Source organism: Oculina patagonica, chromosome 8 (assembly GCF_052425735.1).
Source record: "Oculina patagonica isolate OP01 chromosome 8, crgOcupat, whole genome shotgun sequence".
Classification (NCBI taxonomy): Eukaryota; Metazoa; Cnidaria; class Anthozoa; order Scleractinia; family Oculinidae; genus Oculina; species Oculina patagonica.
The window spans coordinates 9,873,599-9,896,952 of record NC_135765.1 but is presented as its reverse complement, the minus strand read 5'-3'; the positions used below and the strand labels follow the sequence as shown (position 1 = coordinate 9,896,952).

General features: G+C 37.7%; 1 protein-coding gene across 1 annotated transcript in view; it reads left to right on the top strand.

Moving 5' to 3' along the window:
• The window catches only part of LOC144664137 (uncharacterized), a 57,766-nt gene extending 39,159 nt beyond the window's left edge, over positions 1-18,607 (top strand). The window contains exons 9-16 of the mRNA XM_078525258.1: positions 2,105-2,176; positions 3,526-3,597; positions 4,925-5,002; positions 5,342-5,416; positions 7,060-7,250; positions 15,043-15,168; positions 16,191-17,780; positions 18,156-18,607. Coding sequence (XP_078381384.1) covers positions 2,105-2,176; positions 3,526-3,597; positions 4,925-5,002; positions 5,342-5,416; positions 7,060-7,250; positions 15,043-15,168; positions 16,191-17,780; positions 18,156-18,541 — 2,590 coding nt within the window. The 3' untranslated portion in view covers positions 18,542-18,607. The remainder of the gene's footprint in view (positions 1-2,104; positions 2,177-3,525; positions 3,598-4,924; positions 5,003-5,341; positions 5,417-7,059; positions 7,251-15,042; positions 15,169-16,190; positions 17,781-18,155) is intronic.
• The last annotated feature ends 4,747 nt before the right edge of the window (positions 18,608-23,354 follow it).

The following is a 23,354-nucleotide window of genomic DNA, read 5'->3' as shown; positions in this document are numbered from 1 at the left end:
GTACATGCATCTGTTCAGTATATAAATTAAACAATTTCAGAAAAAAGTGTCTTCAGAACTACATCGAAGAGCAAATCATAAATTGTCACAGTAAATGTTTTATCAATGGATACTTACCCTTGCAAGTCGCAGGTTATTTACGATCCCCTAAATCTTTTTTTTTTTTAATGAACAGTGATTCTCCTATCTTGTAGGTAGTTTAGCGCTTTTCCTGTTTCTTTTCTTTTGGGCACTACCCCAAAATTTACAATTACTGCTTCCAATTATAACGTTGCCAACCTTGGGCCGCCATTTGTTTTAGATTAAGTAAGAAGTTTCAAATAGCAAAAGATTCTACTCTGCCGAATCTCTGGATAAAAGACTGTCAAGGGCTACTTATATATTTTTTTGGCAACAAAGAGGATCATCTGTAGTTGGTGTTTTAGGCAAATGTCTTGATTACGGCCCAGAAACACACTATTGTTTAAACAGAACCTACAGAGAGTTTCAAATTCAGTTAAAATTAGCAATCCCCATTTCTGTAAAGCTGTAGCTTCCCCCCCGTTCCCCCTATCAATGTGGGTCCCTCACTTTACAATTTTGTGTATGTAAGGTCACTTTTCGCGCTCAACATTGAATAGGGGAGGGAAGGGGAGAACAAAAGGGCAAAACTTCCCAAGACTTTTGTCAGGGGTTGTAGCTAAAAACTATTGATTGTCGAATTTCGCTGAACGACTTCGCCTCCATTCCCTTGTTTTGTTGTTTAAATGATCTTTGATACGGCAAAATTTTATCAGAAACGTTATATTTGCTTGAATGGAAGTAAACCAGTACCAAAAAAGGCAACAGACAATGAAAGAGTAATTTAAATTTATTGCTTCTCTCTGGAGTGGTGCCTGCCGCTATTTTGCCCTGAACCGCGCGTAAGTGATTGAAAGTTATTAAGCAAAACAAGCCGGACTCTAGAAATTCTTGGGGGTAAATAATATATTTTTAGAAACAATCTGAAGACAGAACACTTCACTTTTGTTTTTTTTTGGTCGAAATTAGTGGCAGATTTGATAAACTTACAGCAAATACAAAACGTACACATAACAATTCTGAATGAAGTTGAACTTTTAGTACGTAAATTAAACTAGGTTTGACGTCTTTCTAGGCTTTTCGAAATCTCCTGATAGTCGGAGGAAGGACAAGGAATTGGAAATATAAATAATTATAGTTTGTAAGAATAGAGTTGATTAGTTTGTTCTTTTGATGCCCGGAACGTCACATTTTTATCCCTAAGAAATGTGGCAGACAATAGAATCTACAGCATCGAAGAAGGGCATTTTTCGAATCAGGAGGAACTTGGATATCTGTAAGTACCCATTCACTCGAGGATAAAATTGTCAGTCAATTGTTAAGCTTATGCTACTACTACTACTACTACTACTACTACTACTACTACTACTACTACTACTACTACTACTACTACTACTACTACTACTACTACTACTACTACTACTACTACTACTACTACTAATGATTATCATGTTAATAAGCTAGTTATGAAGTTTATTTCTTCATGTATGAATTTACGTGATGCATTGTTATTATCAGGTGAAAGCGATGTAACTTAATCAAGTTTTAGTATGATATAATAGTATCGTTTTGTTACTTTTAGTTCAGATATGCTTTTGCAACACTGTAAACGGTAACGGTCATGCAAATAAAGCAATTTATTACTATTACTTTACTACTACTACTACTACTACTACTACTACTACTACTACTACTACTACTACTACTACTACTACTACTACTACTACTACTACTACTACTACTACTACTACTACTACTACTACTACTACTACTACTACTACTACTACTACTACTACTACTACTACTACTACTACTACTACTTTACAGCAACAAAACTTCCAAGAACATTACAAAGAATGAATTACAAGTCACAGGAAGTTGTGTATTTGTTTTTTTGAATTAGTGTCTGCCCTTGCGCGGGGTCCATTCTACTGACTTGATCTGATTCAACCAATGAATGTCATTACAACCCCTGAGATCAGTGTGACTTTTTGTGTCTTGACATATCTCTTCTAATTAATTCTGTTTTGGTTTTTCTTACTAGATTTTTACAAAGTAACTTGATCAGCCATTTACCAAGTAAGGCGTTTAGCAACCTCAAAGACCTTGAATGTTTGTAAGTATGAAAGTTCGACACCATTTACCTCGTTACTACAAATATCTTTGATTTAAACCCTCGGAAGTACAATTTCATACCGCAGCGTGGTAGAAGAGGGACGAAGGGGGAGGGGTGGATAAAACCCCCTAAGGTTTCGTTCTATTAACGCGTAGCGAAATAACTTTTCACCGAGTAAAAAGCCCTTAGCTTGGCTTTGACGACATATGACGTCACATTACGTCACTAGAGCCGCCATTTTGGATTTTACCAATTTCTTAGAAAGTCAGAAAATAACGGAAATTGATACAAAATCAAGCCAAAATGCTTATGGAATATAAAACTATGTAAATCGTACAAAAACAGGAAAAATAAAGAAAAACGTCAAAATTGGCGATTGTTAGCCAGACCGGCCTGTAATCATTACGTTGCCGTGGTAACGTCAAAAATAATAGACACATGGTTGACATATTACAATTCTTGCAAGGGTAGAATGAACAGCTACTGAGAGTCTAAGCATTATAATGTAAGTCTTCTTGTCGAAATTTCGAAAAAACATGGGGGTGGGTGAGGTGGCATAATATAACGAGCCAAGTCTTCGAGTAAACAGTATTTAGGAAAGCTTGAATACAAAAGTGAAAAGGGGAAATTGCGATTTTTTTAAACAATGATATCCGCAGCTACGATCCTTTTGAAATATTATTAAAGACGATATGCTGAAGATGGTGCAATCGACGACGACGAAGTTCAAACCAGTTAACAGCCCGTTTCTTAACAAGCTCAAAGATGACACTAAAAGCGTTAAAAGCGAATCCAAGCTTTTCATCGCCGCTGACAAAACAACGAACTTTTACAAACTGAAACCGTCAAAGTATAACGACAAAACATAACGAAGTCCTACAAAAAGGCGCATCCTGATACCACACAAGAAATCCACTCAGAAAACAAAAGAATCGCTTCTAAGCTGGGTATCGATGACCGAGTAGACACTACTGCTAACAAAGATGTATTTATGTAAATTTTAAAGTATATAATCGACGGTTACTAGTACATTCAAATTGTCTGCATCATATATTATGTAAATTTTTAGTATATAATCGACGGTTATTTTCTGCTTCATTAATTATGTAAATTTTATAGTATATAAACGACGGTTGAGAATATTCTTGTCATTAAAATCCCCTGAAGAGTGAGCAATCACGAAACAGGCTTGTAGGGATAAAAGTGTATTTTTTTTTCTATTTTCAATGTTTATATATTACGCTCTGCTTAAATGTATCGAGCACTTTAATACGAAAAATCGAAACATATAATTCCTATATATAACGAATAAGTACTTTTACTTACATATATTGTTATTTTTTTCGTAGAATGCTTTCAGATAATCCTATCAAGTCAATTTCGTCTGGAGCCTTCACGATTCCAAATGGCAAGCTTTCTATGTAAGTATAGCTCCTAACTGTTCGCAACAAGTTAACCTGCTTGTAATAAGTTATGGCCGTACTTTTTTCGAGATGTTTAGACATCTTAAGGGTGACCTACAACGGTTGATATCTTTAAACCATTACCAAGCCACCTTCAGGGCTGGTTTACACGAGCGCTGCAAATGCAAGGAAAAAACAAGTGCGAACTAGGATAACACAAGCGGAAATGCAAGCGCAAGGAATAGAGAATTGTCCATTTTTTGCTTTTGGCTTAGGCTTGCATTTGCACTTGCAAGCAAGCAAGCGAAGAGTGGTACTTGTCTGCCATCTTGGAAAAAGACTTCAACTGCGCCTGAATTCAACGGGTGAATGAAATTATTGTTATATAGCTGTAATCTATTCCCCAACAGAGCGCGCTCTCGTGGCTACCTCAGGTCACATGACACCTAACTATAAAACTGTTTACCGCTTTAAGTTTCTGAACGGTCGCAATGCAAAATCTTTGACGTCAGCGGTAACAGTGCACTGCTGCCCGCAAATGGTGACTGACGACCGCCGTTCTTCTTAAGTCTTCGCTGTGACTGTACAACAAATCACTTAATGACTGGTCCCTCGGGAAACCAGGTTAAATTTGTTTCCTTTGAATCTCAACGGTTCCCTCGGCTCCGGGAACCGAAAATGACTGTTTCTCTCGGAACCAGTCATTGAGTGTTTCTATTCGACAGTAGTACAGCGTGACCTTCGCTCGGTTAAACTTCGAAGATTAAAAATCGATCGTGCAAGTTCGCGTGTGCAGTTTTAATTTGAACCTCACTTTGTTTAATATTGCTCGAAATTCAACTCTGCTAAAAAAACCTGCAGGGCAACAGCTAGCGTGATTCTATGACTGACCGAGAAAGACCGTGAACTTGTTTTTATCCGTCCGTGGCGTTAATAAAAATTGAAACTTACCATACATGCCCACTGGCGATGATTTAGAGTTTCATTTGTCTTCGGCTTCAATACAAATATTCGCCTTTCATAGTTGATCCCATGAGTTTCACTACAGTACAAAATTAGAAGTATCAAGTTCTCAAAAGTAGGAGAAAACCTAGACTCATTGGGAAAATAATTTCGCAAAGCCCGACGTTTACCAACAGCTCATTTCCATCGCTGTCAAGTTCAAAATGTTTCACTTTATGCGCTGGTCAGCGATTTGCAGACAAATGTTTACACCTGATAGACCAAGGGAAATCTATGATCACCACAATACTTCAGAATTCAATTTCTAACGTGTTACTGTTGTCGTTGACAGTAAGCTTTTCGAAATGTATGGTTGCTTACTTAGTGATTTTACGTTCATTAGATATATAATACGGACGGACTTAAAAACAGTGAGTCTTCGATCTTTCACTGAGGACTTTTCTAATCTGACAGCAAACATGTAAGTATGACGCTCTTCTGTTTATCCTCTGCACTTAAAAATAGAAAAAGTAAAAATTCAGAAAATGAAGCAAGAAAGTTCAAAACCAAAGTAATTCTGTCTTTTTTTTCTCGCGATCTTTTGCGTTGAATATAATAGTCTACAAACAAAACCCTTTTCTCTGTATTCGAGAAAAAAGACATTTTATGAATGGACAACAAAAAGACGGACATGATAACCAATTGGTGTAGGGGCTCATAGCAAAGGGAAGCCATTGCGAGCCAATCTTGACAATTACTGAGTAAACGGCATTACAGTTGTTTCAACGAGTTTTGACATAATATTTTTTGTGTCCTGTAGAAGCATGGAAGATGGACAAATCGGCACCGTGAGAATTGTGGGCCCTAATCAGGAAGAACGTTGTATTGTACAGCTGTATGTAACTTGCCGTAACTTTTTGTATACGTTTATAATACATTTGATTTTCAGAGTATTCCTTTCTTTTATTCTTTATTTCCTATGGGATGAGAGATGCAGTGGTTAGTCCACTGGACTCATGATTGAGAGGTTTCGAGTTTTAGCCTTGGCCTGGGTCACTGTTTAGAAACGTTTAGTAAGAATGAAAACTGTCCACAAAGTTATCCGCTAAAACGCTGTTCAGCTTCTTAATTTCATCGAAAGCACAAATTTCTCGCTCATGGGATAATTTACAATACGGTTTAGGGGGCATTGACACTTCAGACTTGAATATCTGCGGTTAAACATCCTCATCTGTTTTCGCTCTAAGGTTGCATTGGTTTCTTCAGTTTTAACCCGGCCATAAATTTTAGATGATTTCCACATTGAAGACTACTAGATTTGTGGTGTGATTCTCGCCTTGGCAAGAATGCAACACTGAATCAGTGCTGAAAAGTTTGACAAACTTTTGCTGATTACGTGAGCTTTTCAAATTTCATCCGTCTGTACTCTTATTGACAATAAAAATTAGCCAATCAGCGCGACAGAATTCGCTCAGTTATTGTAAAATAAGAAATCGACAACATTTTTTCATGGTCTACACTCTTATGAACGATAGACATGACGTCATAAAATGTTTAAAACTCAAGTGAATCCACGAGCCGTAAGGAGTGGTTTCATTGCAAAATTGTGGACATTTTATGGCGTCATTTCTATGGTCTATAACAGCGCAGCCATCCCTTTTGAGGCTGCTACCTTGACGTGGTGGGATGGCTTGCGATGCTTAATGATCCTTTTGGGCTATGCCGGTGGGAGTTATACTCCTGGCAGGTTCAACCTTGCCGGACAGGCCATTAGGAGAGGATCCTGACTAAAACCAGCCTCCTGGCCCTCCAGGTTGGGGGTTAGGCGTGAGGTTGACAACCTCACCCTGTAAAAAAGATCTTGTCACGGAAACACCAACAAGAAATCTTCAAACGTTTGGTCACCAAGGGAACTCAGGGCCTTCACGGGCTAGAATGACCAGCGGCAGTGAAAGCCAACAGGAAGCTGTCGCTGCGAGACTGGGAGCCTTGAGCACCAAGACAAAGACAAGACTAGGATTCTGGAATATAAGAACAATGTTTAGCACTGGAAGGCTCGCGCAGATCACCAGAGAGATGAAATAACAGCGCAGACCATGAAATCATGTGGTCAATTTTTTCATACAATAACCTTGAAAATTTACTGGCGAATAAGATGGAAAATCAGTCCGAAGACCTGGGCGCGTCTGACAGCCCGTACGATCACGTTTTTTTTTTCACTTGAAGCCGTCGAAAGTATGGGAAATTTCACCCCAAATGTCACAAATGTACAGCTGAAATTTCACATCTTGTCGGATTTTGTTGTTGCAAAAGTGGCGACAAGTTTTCCTAAACTTGCCTTACGTTGCAATACTGGGTACGTTATTTTAATGGTCGATACTCCCATCAACCAAAACTCTCGACCAATAAGCGCACAAGAGTTCCCTCAGTTGATTATTGTATAAAAACCCTAGCCGCCTCACAGATTTTATGTTTTTGTTACAGGACTTTTAATTTATAGTCCTTGCTAAAGCTTTGTTTTTCCAATTCACATTTTAGTGGTCTAGGTAGCTCAGAGTACATAACCATTCCCGATTGGCTGGCGTGGGTGTTACTTGAGGCCTTTCACCGAGCTGGATTTGCAAGTAGCAGCAATAGTAAATATGAAGTTGCTCCATGTCCCACGGGAACGTTTGTCAATGCCTCTGTCAGCGATCCTGATGAGCTGCAGTGTTTGGAATGTCCTGCGGGTAAGTCTAGTGACTGGTTCATCTTATATAACACCCATTAACCTCTATTCTCAGTTGAGGTGAAGTGTAAAAGCAATGATTATTACTGGCTTAATTTTTTTTACAAGCAAAAGCCGGAAATCGGGGGTGATGAGATATCAACCGATACGTTTCAATTCACAGCTGATAACATCAAAAGAAGGTGCATGTTAAAAAAATCTGCCATTCGTTGAAATAACTAATCATTTTTTAAAGGTTAAAAATTTTTTGTCGTTACTGGACGAGTAATCTAAAATAACATTTCATCCAACTTGAGAGAGAACCTATTAATTACCTTTTGATATAGTGAATATATTTTTTATTATTATTATTATTTTATTATTTTTTTTTATTCATTTCAGTACATACATAGAGAAGAAAAAAAAATAAAAACCTAGAGATACGGTAACAATAATTCTTAAATTACAAGACAACATGGTTGTTAGAATACAATACAGTGACATTATTTACAGTAGAATTACTTAATACATTACTAGCGGTATCTGGCGTCGATGCATAATTACATAAAATAAAATTATATACTTGGAGCGGAATTACATTAACAGCAGCGGTTAACACTAGTATTTACAGTATTTATTTATTTATTTATCCCTTTTTTTTACAACCATTGATTTATTGACAATGTTTTTAAAATTCTAATGCAAAATTACTACGTTCTAAGAGGTAGCTTAAAGTATCACCTACGTCACTAAAATAAGAATACATATATAAAAATTAAAGAAAGACAAAAAGGGTGTATTTACCACACAGTATTATTCTTATGACTAACAGTAAGAGGAGTGGGGAGGGCTGGAGAACAGCGTTAATAACTGCTCAAAATAGCTTTTCAATTTGATATTTAAAAGTGAGTTTCCTAATATACTCTTTCGTGTTTATTTCTTTTTTGAGTAGTTTTTGTGTATATAGATAGTATTTAGCAAACAGGAGTGTATAGTTAAATTTCCTTAACAATTTAAACGAGCCTTGAGAGCAATTGCTTGATTTTTTCCCGAACAGTATTTCTACGGGGCTTGGCGAGAAGGTGGTGTCATTTTCTTTGTTAAACCATTTGATAACCACAGAATAGAACTGAATTGACCAGCGGCAATTTAAGAAAGTGTGACTTATTGAGTCAGGTTCTTGACAAAATAAACAAAACATGTCGTCTTCTATACCGAAGAAAAAAAGCTCTTTTTTGGTCACCACTACTCTATGAATAAGTTTGAAATAAAATTCTCTCATTTTGTTTTCTTTTGCAAACATTTTTAACACGGCTGAAAAGATCATCTAGTCTAAATTCTTCCGAATGTAAGTCTCGAGACCATTTCACTTCAGCTTTTATCTCTTGATTGTCTTTGTTAATTAGGAGCCAGTAGTAGTCTTTGTTTTGAGTAGGTCTATTACAGTATTGGGCGAGAGTTGGAAAGCATCTGCGGCTAGAAAGGTGCTCTTGTCTAGAGGTTTTTCCCTTGCCTTTTTGACTTAATGTTTTGGGATTGCTGAGACAACTTGAATATAAGTTAGAAAATTGCATTTAAGCTCGTATTTTCGGACAAATTCCGGATAAGTAAAAAAATTGCCATTTTCTTTTAAAAGATCTTGTATGAGAAAAATTCCTTTTTGGAACCAGTCTTTGTAAAATATGGTTTGGTTTTCAATTAAAATGTCTTTGTTGTTGAATAATACTAGTTCTTGCCCGTTCATAAATTTGTGGACTGCTTTAAGTTCCAAAAAATACTGCAGAATAAACCTATAATATAGAGGTAACGTGGTACCTTTCAGAAATTTTTCATTGTAGTTGCATCTTAACAAAAAAGTAAGACCGCCATATTTGTTCAAGAAGTAGTTAGGGATCTCCTTCCAGGATTCGTCGCATGATTGCTCATTTTTTAACAGTCTTTAGATCCATGCTAGTTTAAGTGATTTGAACATAACCTCAATACTGGGTGCACGCAGACCTCCATTCTTATAGTCGAGGGCCATTACTTTACGTTTTATTTTGTCTTCCTTTTTTTTTCCAAATACACCTAAAGATAAGAGAGCTAATATCTTTGATACATTCAGGGGGTGTGTCAAGAATCGAAATGGAGTGAACCAGTTGTGAAATTCCGAGACTTTTGGATATAAGACTTCTGCCGAATAAAGTAAAACTCCTGGACTGCCAAAAATCGAGAATAGTACTTAACTTGTCGATTTTCGCTTTAAAATTCTTTCTCTCGTTTTGTTTTTGATGGTAAGATATAAATATTCCTAACGCTCTAATTGGATCTTTTGGCCACTGGAATTCAAAAAGGTCATCGTCGATGTCTCTCCATGGCCCCAGCCACAAAGCTTTAGTTTTAGTTGGGTTCAGTCTCAGACCGGAAACGTCACCAAAGTCATTTAGCACTTCAATCGCTCTTTGAACCGATTTGCAGGAACTGCATAATAGTGAGGTGTTGTCGGCGAACTGGCTTATTTTGATTTCTTTTTCGAAGATTCGAATCCCCTCTATTTCTTTGTCTTGTCTTATTTTGCATGCTAATAATTCCACCGAAAAAATAAATTAATAAGGAGACAGGGGATAGCCTTGCCTCCCTCCTCTTGACAGTTTAAAGGAATTGGTGCAAAATCCATTGTTTAAAACAGAGCTCTCCGGATAATAAGTGTAAAAATTAGAGATCCATCGTTGAATACTCTCACCGAAGTTGAAAAGAGCTAGCGTCTTCTGGATGAATTCCCATTCAATGGTGTCGAATGCCTTACGGAAATCTAATTGGAGGAGTATCCCAGGGATGTTCTGGGTTTCTGTTTGCTCTAAGATGTCGTTAAGCAGTCTAACATTTTGACCGATGTATCTTCCTTTTAAAAATCCTGTTTAATCTGGATTGACGAGAAGTGTCATTACATTTTCTATTCTTTTAGCTATGGCTTTTGACGCGATTTTATAGTCCAAATTTAATAGAGTGATCGGCCTCCAATTTGCGAGATTAAGTAATAATAATAATAATAATAATAATAATAATAATAATAATAATAATAATAATAATAATAATAATGGTTTATTAACAGTATATCCATACTACATGGCTCTTCACCTGTTAATATACTAACTAAATATAGAAAAATTACAATTTGATATAGAAGACAAAATAAAAATTCCTATAGCTAAAAAATTACAATTAATATAAAAGACAAAAATTCCTGTTGCTAACATAAAAAAAAGTACAATTTGATATAAAAGACAAATAAAAAATTCCTAAAGCTAAAAAACTTACAATTAATATAAAAAAGACAAAAATTCCTATAGCTAAAATAATATTAAAAGCTACTATTGGTCGCGTCTTGACCTAAGAAAGTGCGTTCTGACTCCCCTGCAGAACATTTTGAAATAAATAAAAAGTAAATTTGAGTCTTCTTTTGGTATAAGAGTGATGGTACCTCTACCCTGGGAGATTGACATTTCACCCGTTTTATATGCTGCATTGTAGCAATTGATTAAGTCTTCGCCCAATAATTCAAGAAAACGACTTCAGAACTTCTTTGCATTCATCCATGGTAATTTCACCATCTAGCTCCTCTTTGTCTAAATCTCGCAGCTTAGGTAATTTTAAGTTTCGAACAAAATGTTCGAACCGATTGCCATCAATATTCCCTTTGGATGTGTACAGTTTTTCATAAAAACGTTCGATTTCCTTCAATGTTTCATCTTCCTTACATGAAGGTTTCCCGTCCGAAAGTTCTAATTCTGATATCTTTTTTCTGATGTAATTTCTCTTTTCCAAATTGAAGAAATACTTGGTTGGTTTTTCACCTTTTTCGTTCCATCTTGCTTTTGAACGCAGTATTAAAGCGTTCGCTTTTCCTCTCGTAGACGAGTTGAAGTTTTTGTTTTGAGATTTCCTTTTCGGTTAGTGCATCGTTAGTAAGCGCTGAGTCGGTGCTATCAGAAATCTGTTTGTCTAGCTCTTCTAGACGGATTTGAAGGTCTGATTTAATCTCGTTCCCACATCTCGCAGGTAGACAAGCCGGAAGGCGAGATCTGGCCAAGTAAAAAAATTCAATTTTTTTTGATTGGCTGTTTCAAAGAATGGCTGTCATAGCGCTAGAATTTGAACGTGCGATGCGGCCCCAAGGGAATTCAATGTCTGTTTTTTATGCAAATTATAAATCATGCACGCAATCATAATATATTCATTTTTGAGACGTTTCGTTGTTTACAATCGGCCTCAAAAGACAAGAAGATTTAGTTTTAGTTGTTTGTAGCATTATAAAGCTATTTCTGACGAATAACGATGTTTAAAAACAGAGAATCCGCCGTAAGAATATTTACGTTTGATTACGTGACCGGATCAAATTTGCATAAAATCTAGACATGTCTCTCAGTCATTGCATGTAACCGCCAAATGAACAATTCTTTTAAATCAAATAAATATTTTTACCCGACCTAAAGCTTTCATGATTGCCTTCTGCTTAATTCTTTAGTAAAATACTCTGCTAGATATTATTCCAGGAAAGACGAGAATGGTAAAGCATTCGCTAATCATTTGGTTGAGGATTGGATATTCATTTGATTGCCATTTTCTTAGAATTGTCTAGGGCATGCGCAACTGACTCGCCTGCCACATTCCTGACAGGCAATCACGTGGTGCAAATCGGATTTGACCAGATCTCGCCTTCGGCTTCGCCCACGAGATCTGGGAACGAGATTAGGTCTGATTCGCTTTTGCGTTGCTTTTTAGCCTTGTTCTTCGAGTAAGCAATGGTAAGGCCTCTTATTTCCATTTTAATGAGCTCCCAGCATAATCTTTTATCTTCCAGTTCTCGGTAGTTTTCACCTATAATAGGATAATTTTCTTTTATCAGTTTTACGTATTCTTCATCTTCAACAAGCGAATTATTAAACTTCCATAGTCCTGGTCCTCGCTTCACTCCTAGAGGTTTTAAAGTGAGTTTTATTGCTTTGTGATCCGGCGCATTAGAAACCTTGGTTTCAATGTTCAAAACCCAATTGGTCAAGGGTCGTGCGACAAGGAAAGAATCTATCCTTGAACTTACTTTCAACGCTTTTGATTCATAGGAAAAACACGGTTTGTTTCCTAAAGACATCGATTAGTTCTTATTCTTCCATCATTGAAATTAGGCTGTCCCTATAGGTAGATGCTTTCCATGGGATGCCGCCTCTTTTGTCTAGTGATTGTAGTGTGACATTCCAGTCCCCACCTATAATGAGATTCTCTACATCCGTGTTATACATTAAATATTCATTTAGGTTATGCAAAAATACTTGTTGTTGTTGTGAATTGTTCGGAGCATAGACGTTGCACAGCGAGAAATTGACTTTTTCAAGGGTTAGATTGATTGAAACAATCCTTCCCTCTTGATCTTTGCTGGACTTTTCGATTGATGAAGCTAAGCTGAGTGAAGGGTTTATAAGAATACATACCCCTTTACTATGAGTAGAACCGTGTGAAAAAAAAATGTCACCACCCCACTCGCTTTTCCAAATTTTTTCATCGTTTGGCTCGGAATAAATTTCCTGCAAAAAATACAAATGACAGTTTTGGTCTTTTAGATAACTAAAGATGCTCCTTTTTATCTGATTCCTAAGCCCTCTAACGTTTAACGTCAGTACAGATCGAGCAATTACCCTGTGCAACTTGGAAGGCGTAAATACATTGTTATTACTCTGAGCTGAGTGATCCGAGGAATACATTGTGGGTAAACAAAAAACATTCAGAAAATAAGTTGGTACAAAAAACATCACTAAATAACACAAAATATGCAAACCTAAAAAAACTACACATAAACACAAATACATTTACGTACATTTTCATTCTTCGCGGAGGTTGGAAGCCGTCCAGGGAATACCCAGCGACTTCGTTTGGCTGTTTGGAATCTTTCGCCGTTCGGCGATGGAAAGGTGAAAACAAAACATACCTTGGTTGGCACGGATTTCAAACGACTACTGGTCCAAATTCGGCCGGAATAGAGTTAATGTCATACATTTGGTTGTCAATAAACAGGCTTCGGTTGACGACTTTAGCTTCTTGTCCCTTTTCCTTTGCGGCAAACATAGCTTTAATTAAAGACCTTCTTTCTTCCTGTATTGCGCGAGCATAATCTTTGGTGATGTAGGCGTTTACATACCTTTCGGATCTTTTTAGCCGATTTTTGACTGATAGAACTTATTCTGTGTGTTCTCGGCTAACAAATCTAGCTATTATCGGTCGCGGACGCGGTGGCGTAGAGTTTCTTGATCAGTTTGGGACGCTGTTTTACCGACACGGTGCACTGCATGAAACTTGATATCTTCGGTGCTTAACTTTAGCTCGTTCTCTATTATGTCATAAACTATGTCCCAACAATTTTCCTCTCTTGCTTCTGGAATGTTCATGATTCTCAGGTTTTCTCTTCTGGTGTAGTTCTCTAAAGCGATAAGTTTTTCTTGGGTCTCTTTGAGTGATGGTCGCATTTGATCGTTGTCAGCACGAATTTGGAGTTCTTGGAGTTCTTGGATTGTCGATGTATGCTTGTCCAGCATGTCCTGGTGAGATCTTTTTGAATCTTTATTCGTTTTCGCCTCCTGCTGGACGTCTTCGATCACTGCCCACGCGTGCTCGAAGGATTTTTCGATCTCTTTGATATTGACTTTGACACCATCAATTTGTTCTTTGAATTCACATGGGAGTGCATTTGTGAGAAGTTGTCTTCCATTCTAGATTTTAAAGAGGTTAGCTTGTCCATAATCATCCTCAAGGAGACTTGGTCTTCGGAATCCTTGCTCGAACTCATCTCAGTTTTTTTCTTGAACCTTAAGTCTTAGTCTTCTCTTCGGAGACGGGTTTTCTACACAACTCGGCGAGCGAACCTGCCGTTTCGACATCAAAAGGCTAGAATAACGCACGCGGTATTTTCCACATTTGGCTCTTGTTATTACAGTTTTCGGCGGCGCTTTTTTTCGAATGTCGAAACCTATCTGGTTTTCCCCGGAGCGAAAATTTACGCAGCTCGTACAACGCGTCCGTCGGCCATCTTGGCTTTCACACCTCCCCATGAAGTGAATATATGAAATACATATATATCAACTGCGGATAAATGATGAAATGAATGATATGATCCTTGCAGTGTGTAAGCAATTTAAGCATGTCACTATATCATCTAGTCATCTACTCCACATGCGGGAAATTAGGACCCACAATTGACCTGCTCCCAACGTATCAAGGCTTCATAGCTGAGTTTGTAGAGGAACGCACCGGTATTTGCGGAGATCATGGGTTCAAATCCCGTTGTAGCCTTTAAACTTTTTTTTTTCAGGCTAAAATTGCATTTGCTTAAATAAATTATTTAAAATAATTGAGTGATAATTCCTAACCTATAAAAACGTAATAGAGGTGGTTCCATCAGTATGTCCGGTAATCTTCTCACTTCTATTGCATTTTTAATTTCACTCTATTTTCGTAATTTCTTTTTTTTTTTAATTTGTAGCTGTATATTATTAATATTTGTTTGCGAATAGTTGTTCCTTGTAGCTTTTGTTATTGCTGTTTTTGCTGTTGATGATAATGATGATGATAATGGTGACGACAATGTAGCAGTAGTTGTTGTTTTTAGATCAAATTTTCAATAGAAAGAGAGTCAGTAAAGAGGACCCTTCAATTCGTGGGCATCAGACGCAAAAGCCATTCATGATTATCACATTAGGAAACATGGGTGCTCTAATGTAAACCATAACAATAGGTTGTCCATCACTGTTAAGAGCAATGTTTGTTTTCTTTTTCAAACATTTTTATAGGTGGTTTTTACTCGGACACTAAAGCGTTTGTTAGCAAGAGCTGCCTGAAATGTCCCAATGGAACTTTTGTCCCCTACGACAAAGCGCCTGGAAAAAGAGCAGGAGACTGCATTGCTTGTCCACAAGGTAAGCACATAAATAAAGAACAGTTCTTGAACGCTAACGCAAGATATATTAGTTTGTTGCTCTGCCAGGCTAAGCGTGTAATTTTAAGGATAATTACCCTTTCGCCTTCATTAAGTTTGTTTACGCGCCTCTGATATCGCCGAAATACATCGCAAATGATTCGCTACACATAGCAATTTAAAAGGGTGTCTCCGATTTCTCAAATATCGCTTTGTCTCTTTATATACCATTCTAATTAACAATTAGATTATGAGTTCGAGATTTCTATCGTGAGATAGTTGGTGAGGGCGAATCCCGAATCAACTATCACACATAGAAATCGAGAGCGAATCGATAGTTTTAGTATAAATCCACTAGTCGTTCAAAACTTAACAACAAGACAGGCTCTCGTTTTTCTTGAATAATGACATAAATAGGTCACGCCACACGTGGATAATTGACAACTGCACCACATTGCATTGGCTTCTGGTGCGCGTTTGCATTTCATTCACGATTTATTGAGACCGTTATTTACTCGGAACTGAAGGGGAAAGTCAAGTTTTTTTTATTGTAAAATGACGATTGAAAGATGTACTAACTTACAAGGGTCTTGGGAAGTGAAGTTGTTTTTTAAAATTCGAAAACGTAAACGATTAGAATTTTCTTAACAGTTGAACGAGTTGTTCGCAAGGAAGAAACCACATTGCATTGTTCAGCTTGGATAAGTGGAAAACGCAGGGCCGGAGTCCCGGGGTGTGGAAAACGCGGGGTCCTGGGGTCTGTGGAAAACGCGGGAGTAGTGAGGGAAGCACCGAATTAACCTTTTATTTGTGGAATAAATTATGTTTTGTGGAATTAATTAAGTAGGTGACGTCATGGGGGCGTAAGTGACGTCATCAAAATGGGGCGTAATCTAAAAATAGAAAAATTGCATCATCGGGGCGTAAGACCGTTGGGGCGTAATCTGATGGCACCTGATGGTATTTCTATTATGTTGATTGAAAGATGTCTATTTTAATTCATTGTGTCCATCTTTATTGCAGGAACAAATACAAGCATTTTTGCAGGATTGAGAGCATGCAAATGCTTGGATGGGTTCTTCCGGATGCATCTTTTTGAAGGTTGCAAACAGTGTGATCAACCTGGAATTAAATGCGTCGATGACTATGCTACTCTCGAGTCTGGCTACTGGTGGAAATGGGGAAACAACACACACAAACTATTGTATGAAAAGTACACCATGAATCTCGTGAACATAACTCCTGTTGTAGGAAACTCTTCACGCAATTCTTCGCGTAACGGTTCCCTCATAGAGTACCCTTACACCCTGCCTAAGGCACATAGATGCCCAAGAAAGGAATCGTGCAGGGGGGATCTGGATTCTAAATGTGATGATGGCTATGAAGGACCATTGTGTGAAGTGTGCAGTGCTGGCTACTATAAACAATTGCAAACATGCAAAAAATGTCCAACAAAGAACAGGATGGCTGTCCAGCTGTCAATTGCAGCAGCTGTGATTGTGATAATTGTTGCACTCGTGGTGTGGACAAGCAATCGGAAAAGCAAGGAAGGTACTGGACGCTGTACAGTGGATATGATTCTTGGAAGACTGAAGATCGTGATTGGCTTTTATCAAGTAACGTTTGGTGTCCTGGAAGCATTTGCCTACATAAAGTGGCCAGAATCACTCGCGCTTATTGGGAAATATTCAGAACTGTTACAGCTGAACGTACTCCAGATGGCACCTATTCACTGCATGCTACCAGATTTGAAAGTCGATGCATTTGGAAGCTTGTTTGCCATTCTCGCTTTAAATGCTACCGCCATCACGATGTCTCTCGTTATCTACGGGCTGAGAAAGCTCTTTCTGATGCGGAGCAGTTTAGATGAAAGGGATCTAGTGTTGAAAACTTCACAAGCGAAAGAACTTATCTACAGAAACTTGTTTTTTGTCCTTTACGTGACGTACCTGAGTACCTGCTCCAAAGCAGCAAACGTGCTTCCCTTGGCTTGTCGGGAACTTTGTGACGACGAAAACGAAAAAAAATGTCCAAAGTTCCTCAAAGCAGATTACAACATAATATGCCATGGTCCAGAGTACAATCGTTTGGTCATCGTTGCATACTGCGCGGTTTTCTACATACTCCTTCTGCCAACCGTATCGATGATAGTTCTTTGGAAACAACGAAAGGTGTTTGGTGAAAGCGAAGCTGACAACGAAACATCTCACACACAGGAACCAAGCACAGAAGTTTTCAGGGGATTGCGATTCCTATTCGAGAATTATAATTCTCATTCGTGGTATTGGGAATTTGTCGAGATGGTTCGGAAGGTTGTATTGACATCTGGATTGATACTTGTAGGAGGAGAAAGCAGGGCCTATGTTGGACTTGCGTGTGTCATGTCAGGTCTCTATGGAATGCTCTTTGCATATGTCCACCCCATAGTGGATAAATTCGAGAACAGGTTAATGCTGACATCTCTCGCTGTAACATTCGTCAACTTGGGAATAGGGACTGTGAGTAAGATTCCCAAAGAAAACATACCCACCTCAATCGACTCATACGTGGACAGCACCGTGTTTACGGTATTAGTCATCGGAGCCAACTCTTTGGTCATTGGACTTTTGGTGGGTAAGTGTCGTGGTTTTTACGTGTTTAAAAGTTTAACCTGGAAATGCAAATAGCTCTTTTGTGGATGGGCCGGGGGGGGGGGGGGGGTGGGTGGATATTTACTCTATGACAATGTACTGCTGATGGTTTGTAGCCAAATATACCTTGTGGGTAAAAGTTTTAAAATGCATCAATCATCCCTCATTTTCAATGACGGTCATCGACCCACGGAAGATTCGCGATATGAACAAGCCAGTCCCAGAAAGCGGTCCAATTATCTAATAGTGGAGCACTCAAACGATTTTCTACTAAAGCAATTCAGACAGTTTACGGATGCAATTTATCGTGTACTCCTTACTAATTTATTACTAATCCGGAGCTTCTTTTTCTTTTCAGTCCAGTACCTTCTACTCATTTATCGTCACTTAAAAAAATGGCGCAAAAATCCCCAATGGTCCTTTTCGTGTTGTTTAGCCATGCTGCTGCCTCTGAATGAGTTGCAGGGCGAATTACGTGGATTGGTGGGGAGGAATGTTCTTAAGCAACAACTCCAAACGGGTAAAATAAACATGCCCTCGATTTCAAGCACTTTAAAAGACACCGGAGCTATCGAATTAAGTCTTGAGGAAACCGACAAAACTAACGCGAAGGAAACTCAGAATGGAAACAAGAAAGCCAATACCAGAAGTGAGGTGGCTACTAACACGATTTATCCTGAGAGTGACGTAGTCATTGCGGACATTCATGAGCCACCAAACGAAACATACGAGACCTCCTTTTGAGCAGTGTTAAAATGCTGCTAACCTGATTACGAGGTATCACATGGATATCATTGCTTTTAAAGACGCCATGATAAATCTGTTTGTAAGAGGGGGCGTGAACCTTTATTATGTTATTCCTCATTTAAGGAAGATACTAGTCGAATGATGTTCGCTGATGTAATTTATAATTAGGAATTTGGTAGTGTTTTTAGTTACTAAACAGTAAGAAGTTATAAATAGTAAGAAGTTTGGTACTGACTTTTATAAGTAGGAATTTGGTAGTGTTTTTAGTCTCTTGGCAAGAAAATACTAAGGTATAATGTGATTTATAGTTAGGAATTTGGTAACGTTTTTAGTCTCCTATGAAGAAAATGCCAAGGTCTAAAGATAACAGTAATAATAATAATAATAATAATAATAATAATAATAATAATAATAATAATAATAATAATAATAATAATAATAATCGTTTATTTGCATTCCAACAATATTGGCTCTTCTATGCAAACTGAATTAAAAACTAAGATATAAGACTAAGATATACATAAAACTAGTTATAATTAGGTATTTTGTAGTGTTTATAGCCACTAAACAAAAAATACTAAGGTCGTGATTTTATTTATAATCAATAATTTAGTAATGTTTTAGTCTCTAAACAAGAAGATTGTGAGGTTTTTTATTTCATTTATAATCAAGAATTTGGTAGTGTTTTCAGTCTTTAAACAAGAAATACTAAAGTTTATTATGTTATTTATAATCAAGAATTTGGTAGTGTTTTTAGTCTCTAAACAAGAAATACAAAGGTCTTTTGAAGTCACTTGTGATTAGGAATTTGGTAGTGTTTTTGACTGTGGCGCATTGTTGTAGTTTGCGTCCTCAGATAGTTTTATTGTAGGATACGTGACGTTCATTCAATTTTCTCGGCAGACATGCTTGCCCTGCAAGTTTTAACGGCAAATTATTACAATTTCCTTTGGCGAGTCAAAATACAAATATTGGGAAAGATTTACAAACGCTGGTTTCGCATTGAACCGATTTATTATCCAACCGATCTCTTGCTGTAGGATTGTTTATACTTTCTCAGTTAAATCGCCTAATTGTTTGTTTTTCAGTGCAGGTTCACTTCTGAAGTTTTGTGGAACATTTGCAGGAACCTTTCATTAAATGATTTGTTTCAAAGTAAATTGAGCGTTACGCAAACATTGTTTTACGGAGGTAACATGATTATTTATGCTTTACGATTTGGGGCATCGTCTGCAAGAATCTCCAGTTCACGACTAAGAAAGTATAAAGCACCGCCGTGTAAGTATAAAGCAACGGAAGAGTGCTTCCATTCTACGAAAAAAAAGCCCGGTTTATATTTGATAGTTTCCCATGCCGAATAGAACCGATGTTCTCAAAGTTTAAAACTCCATCTCCCGTAAACACTCATTCGATTATACAATCAAATCGGAATACACTGTTCTTGGCAAAGGTAATGTCTGATCTTCCTGGTTCTAACTAAAAATTCCTGGAAGACAGAATACGGAGAGAGCTTTTGAAATACGAGCTGAGTAACCAGCCAAACAAAAAAGTAATCTTAGCTAACTATAACGTGCAAAGTACGTATTTGCATCGCGCGTGATTTTTATGGAACGGAGTGGTGTTGGATAATAAATTTTCTTAACCAGCGGAGAGCCACCTGACTATTAATATCACAGCATTTCTGATTAACCAAGCATGTTTGTCGTCGGAAAGGCTAGGGAAGGAGGGTAGGGAAGGACACTTGTTGTTTAGAAAGCACGACAAGAAGTTGGAATATTAGCTGTAAAGTGGGTCATGTTTTGCTGGAGAAGGAAACATAAGCCTTTAATAAAGCCTTCCTTTTGACCTTTACTGATGTCTCTGCTTCTCTCTCTTATTTAGTAACTCCCACTAACAGATTCGTTACATCCATTTTTGTTTCAGAGTCAGTATCTTTTTAGGACCAATTTCTAAATTTTCATTAATTTGTACTGTACGTGATAAGTTAATAGCACGTCATTTTGTACTTGACTCAAGAACAAAATCATGATGGAAATGGGGCCTTGTCACACAAATGCGAATCGTGCGGCGAACCCTCAAAAATGGTATTACGTTGGTATTAATTCAGTGTGGTCATGGGAAAAGGACGCTTGCTGTTGTTGTTGTTGTTGTTGTTGTTGTTTTTGCCATCTTAAACACAAAAATAGGTAGTAACATTTCCCCTCTCCTCATTTCCAATGTTGCAACATTGTAAAGGGGGAGGGGGATCTCTATTTCATAGCATTCGTGACGAATTGTCAAGTTTTAAGTGAGCTGCCCCAAGTACTTTTGTCTGAGATTGTAAGTTGCATAAAGACGGGATAAAATTATGCGATTGCCACGGTTATTTTCAGTCAAACTAGAGTACTTTTGCGCGCGCTACACACAATTCGCTAGAGTACGTTGCAATCGATGACGTTTTCAATCAGTGTGGTTCACCACAAACTTCAAGATCCTCGGGGAGGGAGATACTCAGGCTCAGTTCCTAGGTCGTAACCCCTTACCCATTAATATACCATTTTTGACAGAAAAGGAAAGCTTTTTGTATACCTTCAATAGAAAATGGTACCCATTTCTCACACCTACAGAAAAGAATATTAATCTCTTCTTTTAACTTTTCACTTTGTTGAATCGACGGTTTGGTGGGTCTGTTTACGATATTTTAAAACTTCCTTTATAAATTCCTAAATGGCAGTTTTCCCTGTACTTTTGTATACTCCAACCCGTGAAATACCTCCTTTTTCATATACCAGACAAGCAGTACATCCATCGTCCGTCCGGTTCTATTTCACGTTGTTATAATTTATAAAATATGCTCAGAGATCTGTCATGTTTGTTTAACGACTATATGCCTCGTTTTGGATTTCATATTGTTGTGTTTAGAGAGTTTTATCATGTGGTATCACAATTTCTATAGACACAGTATCCTGTCTAAAACCAAATTTTTTAAAAGGAAAATTCCCCTCTAAAAATCCCACCCCGAAAATAAGCTCACCTGAAAGCGACGTTGAGCAAATATGAGCCCAGGGGTTACTTTTGAAATTTTACGATAATTTAGTAACAATACCTTATTATAGGAAATTAACGCTTGTGTTAATTAAGTCGCAAATTCCCTATTACATTAGATAAAATTAACGCGAAAGAGGCGGTAACATTTCAAAATGAAGGAAATTAACGCGACGAACACATAGAAAAAACTTGTTGGTTGAGACAACAGGAACAAGTTTATTTCAACAGTAGGCGTATAATCCTTAACGTAGGGGTAAAGTGAAGGAATCTGACCGCCTCGAGGGTTCTTCGCAGTTTCCGTGATACCGGCTGATTTCATCCCTGAAGAACGTCTGGACTGTATCGAGAAATTGGGGCCAGGCGCGGAAATTAACGTTAACAAAAATTTATGCGACTTTAATAACGCAAATTTTTGAAATTCGCGTTAATTTAATGAAGCGTTAATTTCCTACAATAAGGTCAATGCGGCGAAGTTAGTCGAAGGCAACAACTCAGTAAAACAAATTTCAACAGCAAATCAAGTTTATATCACGTTATTTTTGCATTTTCATTTTTGAACAACAATAAAGGAAATCCAAACTGAAAATACAATTAAGTTTGCATGATAACAGTTTCTCACTCCAGCTACCTTTCTTTTCAGAGTGTTCTAATGACGGTTGCTTCGATCGATGTGCCTAGCCATTCTAGAACAGAAGATATCATATAATAATAATGCATCTAGTTCAGATGTCTTCTATCGAACAAACACTTTTGGTCATGGTGCGCGTTTTCAAATTACTCACAATCAAGAGAATGATCCTACTGGGAAGTTTTTTTTATTTATCTCTTTGTGAGCAACCTCATGCGATTGAGTTGTCTATGCCATTTCGTGATTGCAAAATTGTGATTTTTTTCCTCCCTTGTGGATTTTTTCTGTTTCCCATTTCGGTCAAATGTCGACGACTATCACGTTTTTACCGCCAAATTAAAGAGATAGTAGATCGCACTCTGTTTTTACCGTTTGGTAAATCCCAAACTATAGTCGTTGCACTTATAACAGAAAAAAATCCCGGAGACCAGCGTTACAGCCCAGACTTTTTGTTCAAGTTCACTCGATTTTTTTAGCGCTTGATCACATTGCTCAAAAGAACTTCATCACCAGGTTAGCCCATTTTTTCACCTCGGTTAGCCTAACAAGCACTTCGGTTAGCCTAATTTGCCCTCTGGTTAACCTAATTAGCAACACCGTTAGCCTGTTTACCGTTAGCTTTCATTTGTAGGGGTAACACATATTTTTTTCCTTTTTGACCCGTGTAAAGGACTGCTAGCCACTCGATATTACACCGAATGCCAACACAGCAACCCGTTCCCAGTACTTTAGCTTCGCTCATAAGAGGAAGAGAACGTTAGGGACTAGGCCGCTGCCATACCATAAAACGCAGTCCTTAAAGTCCCTCTACGATTTTAAACACTTACTTTAATTAACCGATTTAAAGCTCACCTTAGCATTTGGCGCTCGTTCATCATAGCGAACGTAATCAAAGTGAACGAGAAGTAAATAATGATCCACGTAAAGCCAATGTACTCAATAGAGTCCATCCAATTCCACGGCCACAACGCAAGTAGCTCAGACATGTATTCTACAAAAATGGAAGTAAGCTTACCATAGATGTACCAAACACTACTAGTCGGAATAAGTAAACTGTGTCGATAACTGTTGCAATTCGTGTATAGGTATACACCTTATTTATAGTACAATAAATATGTCTGCCCAATTCTAAAAGTCTTTTCAATCAGGACATAA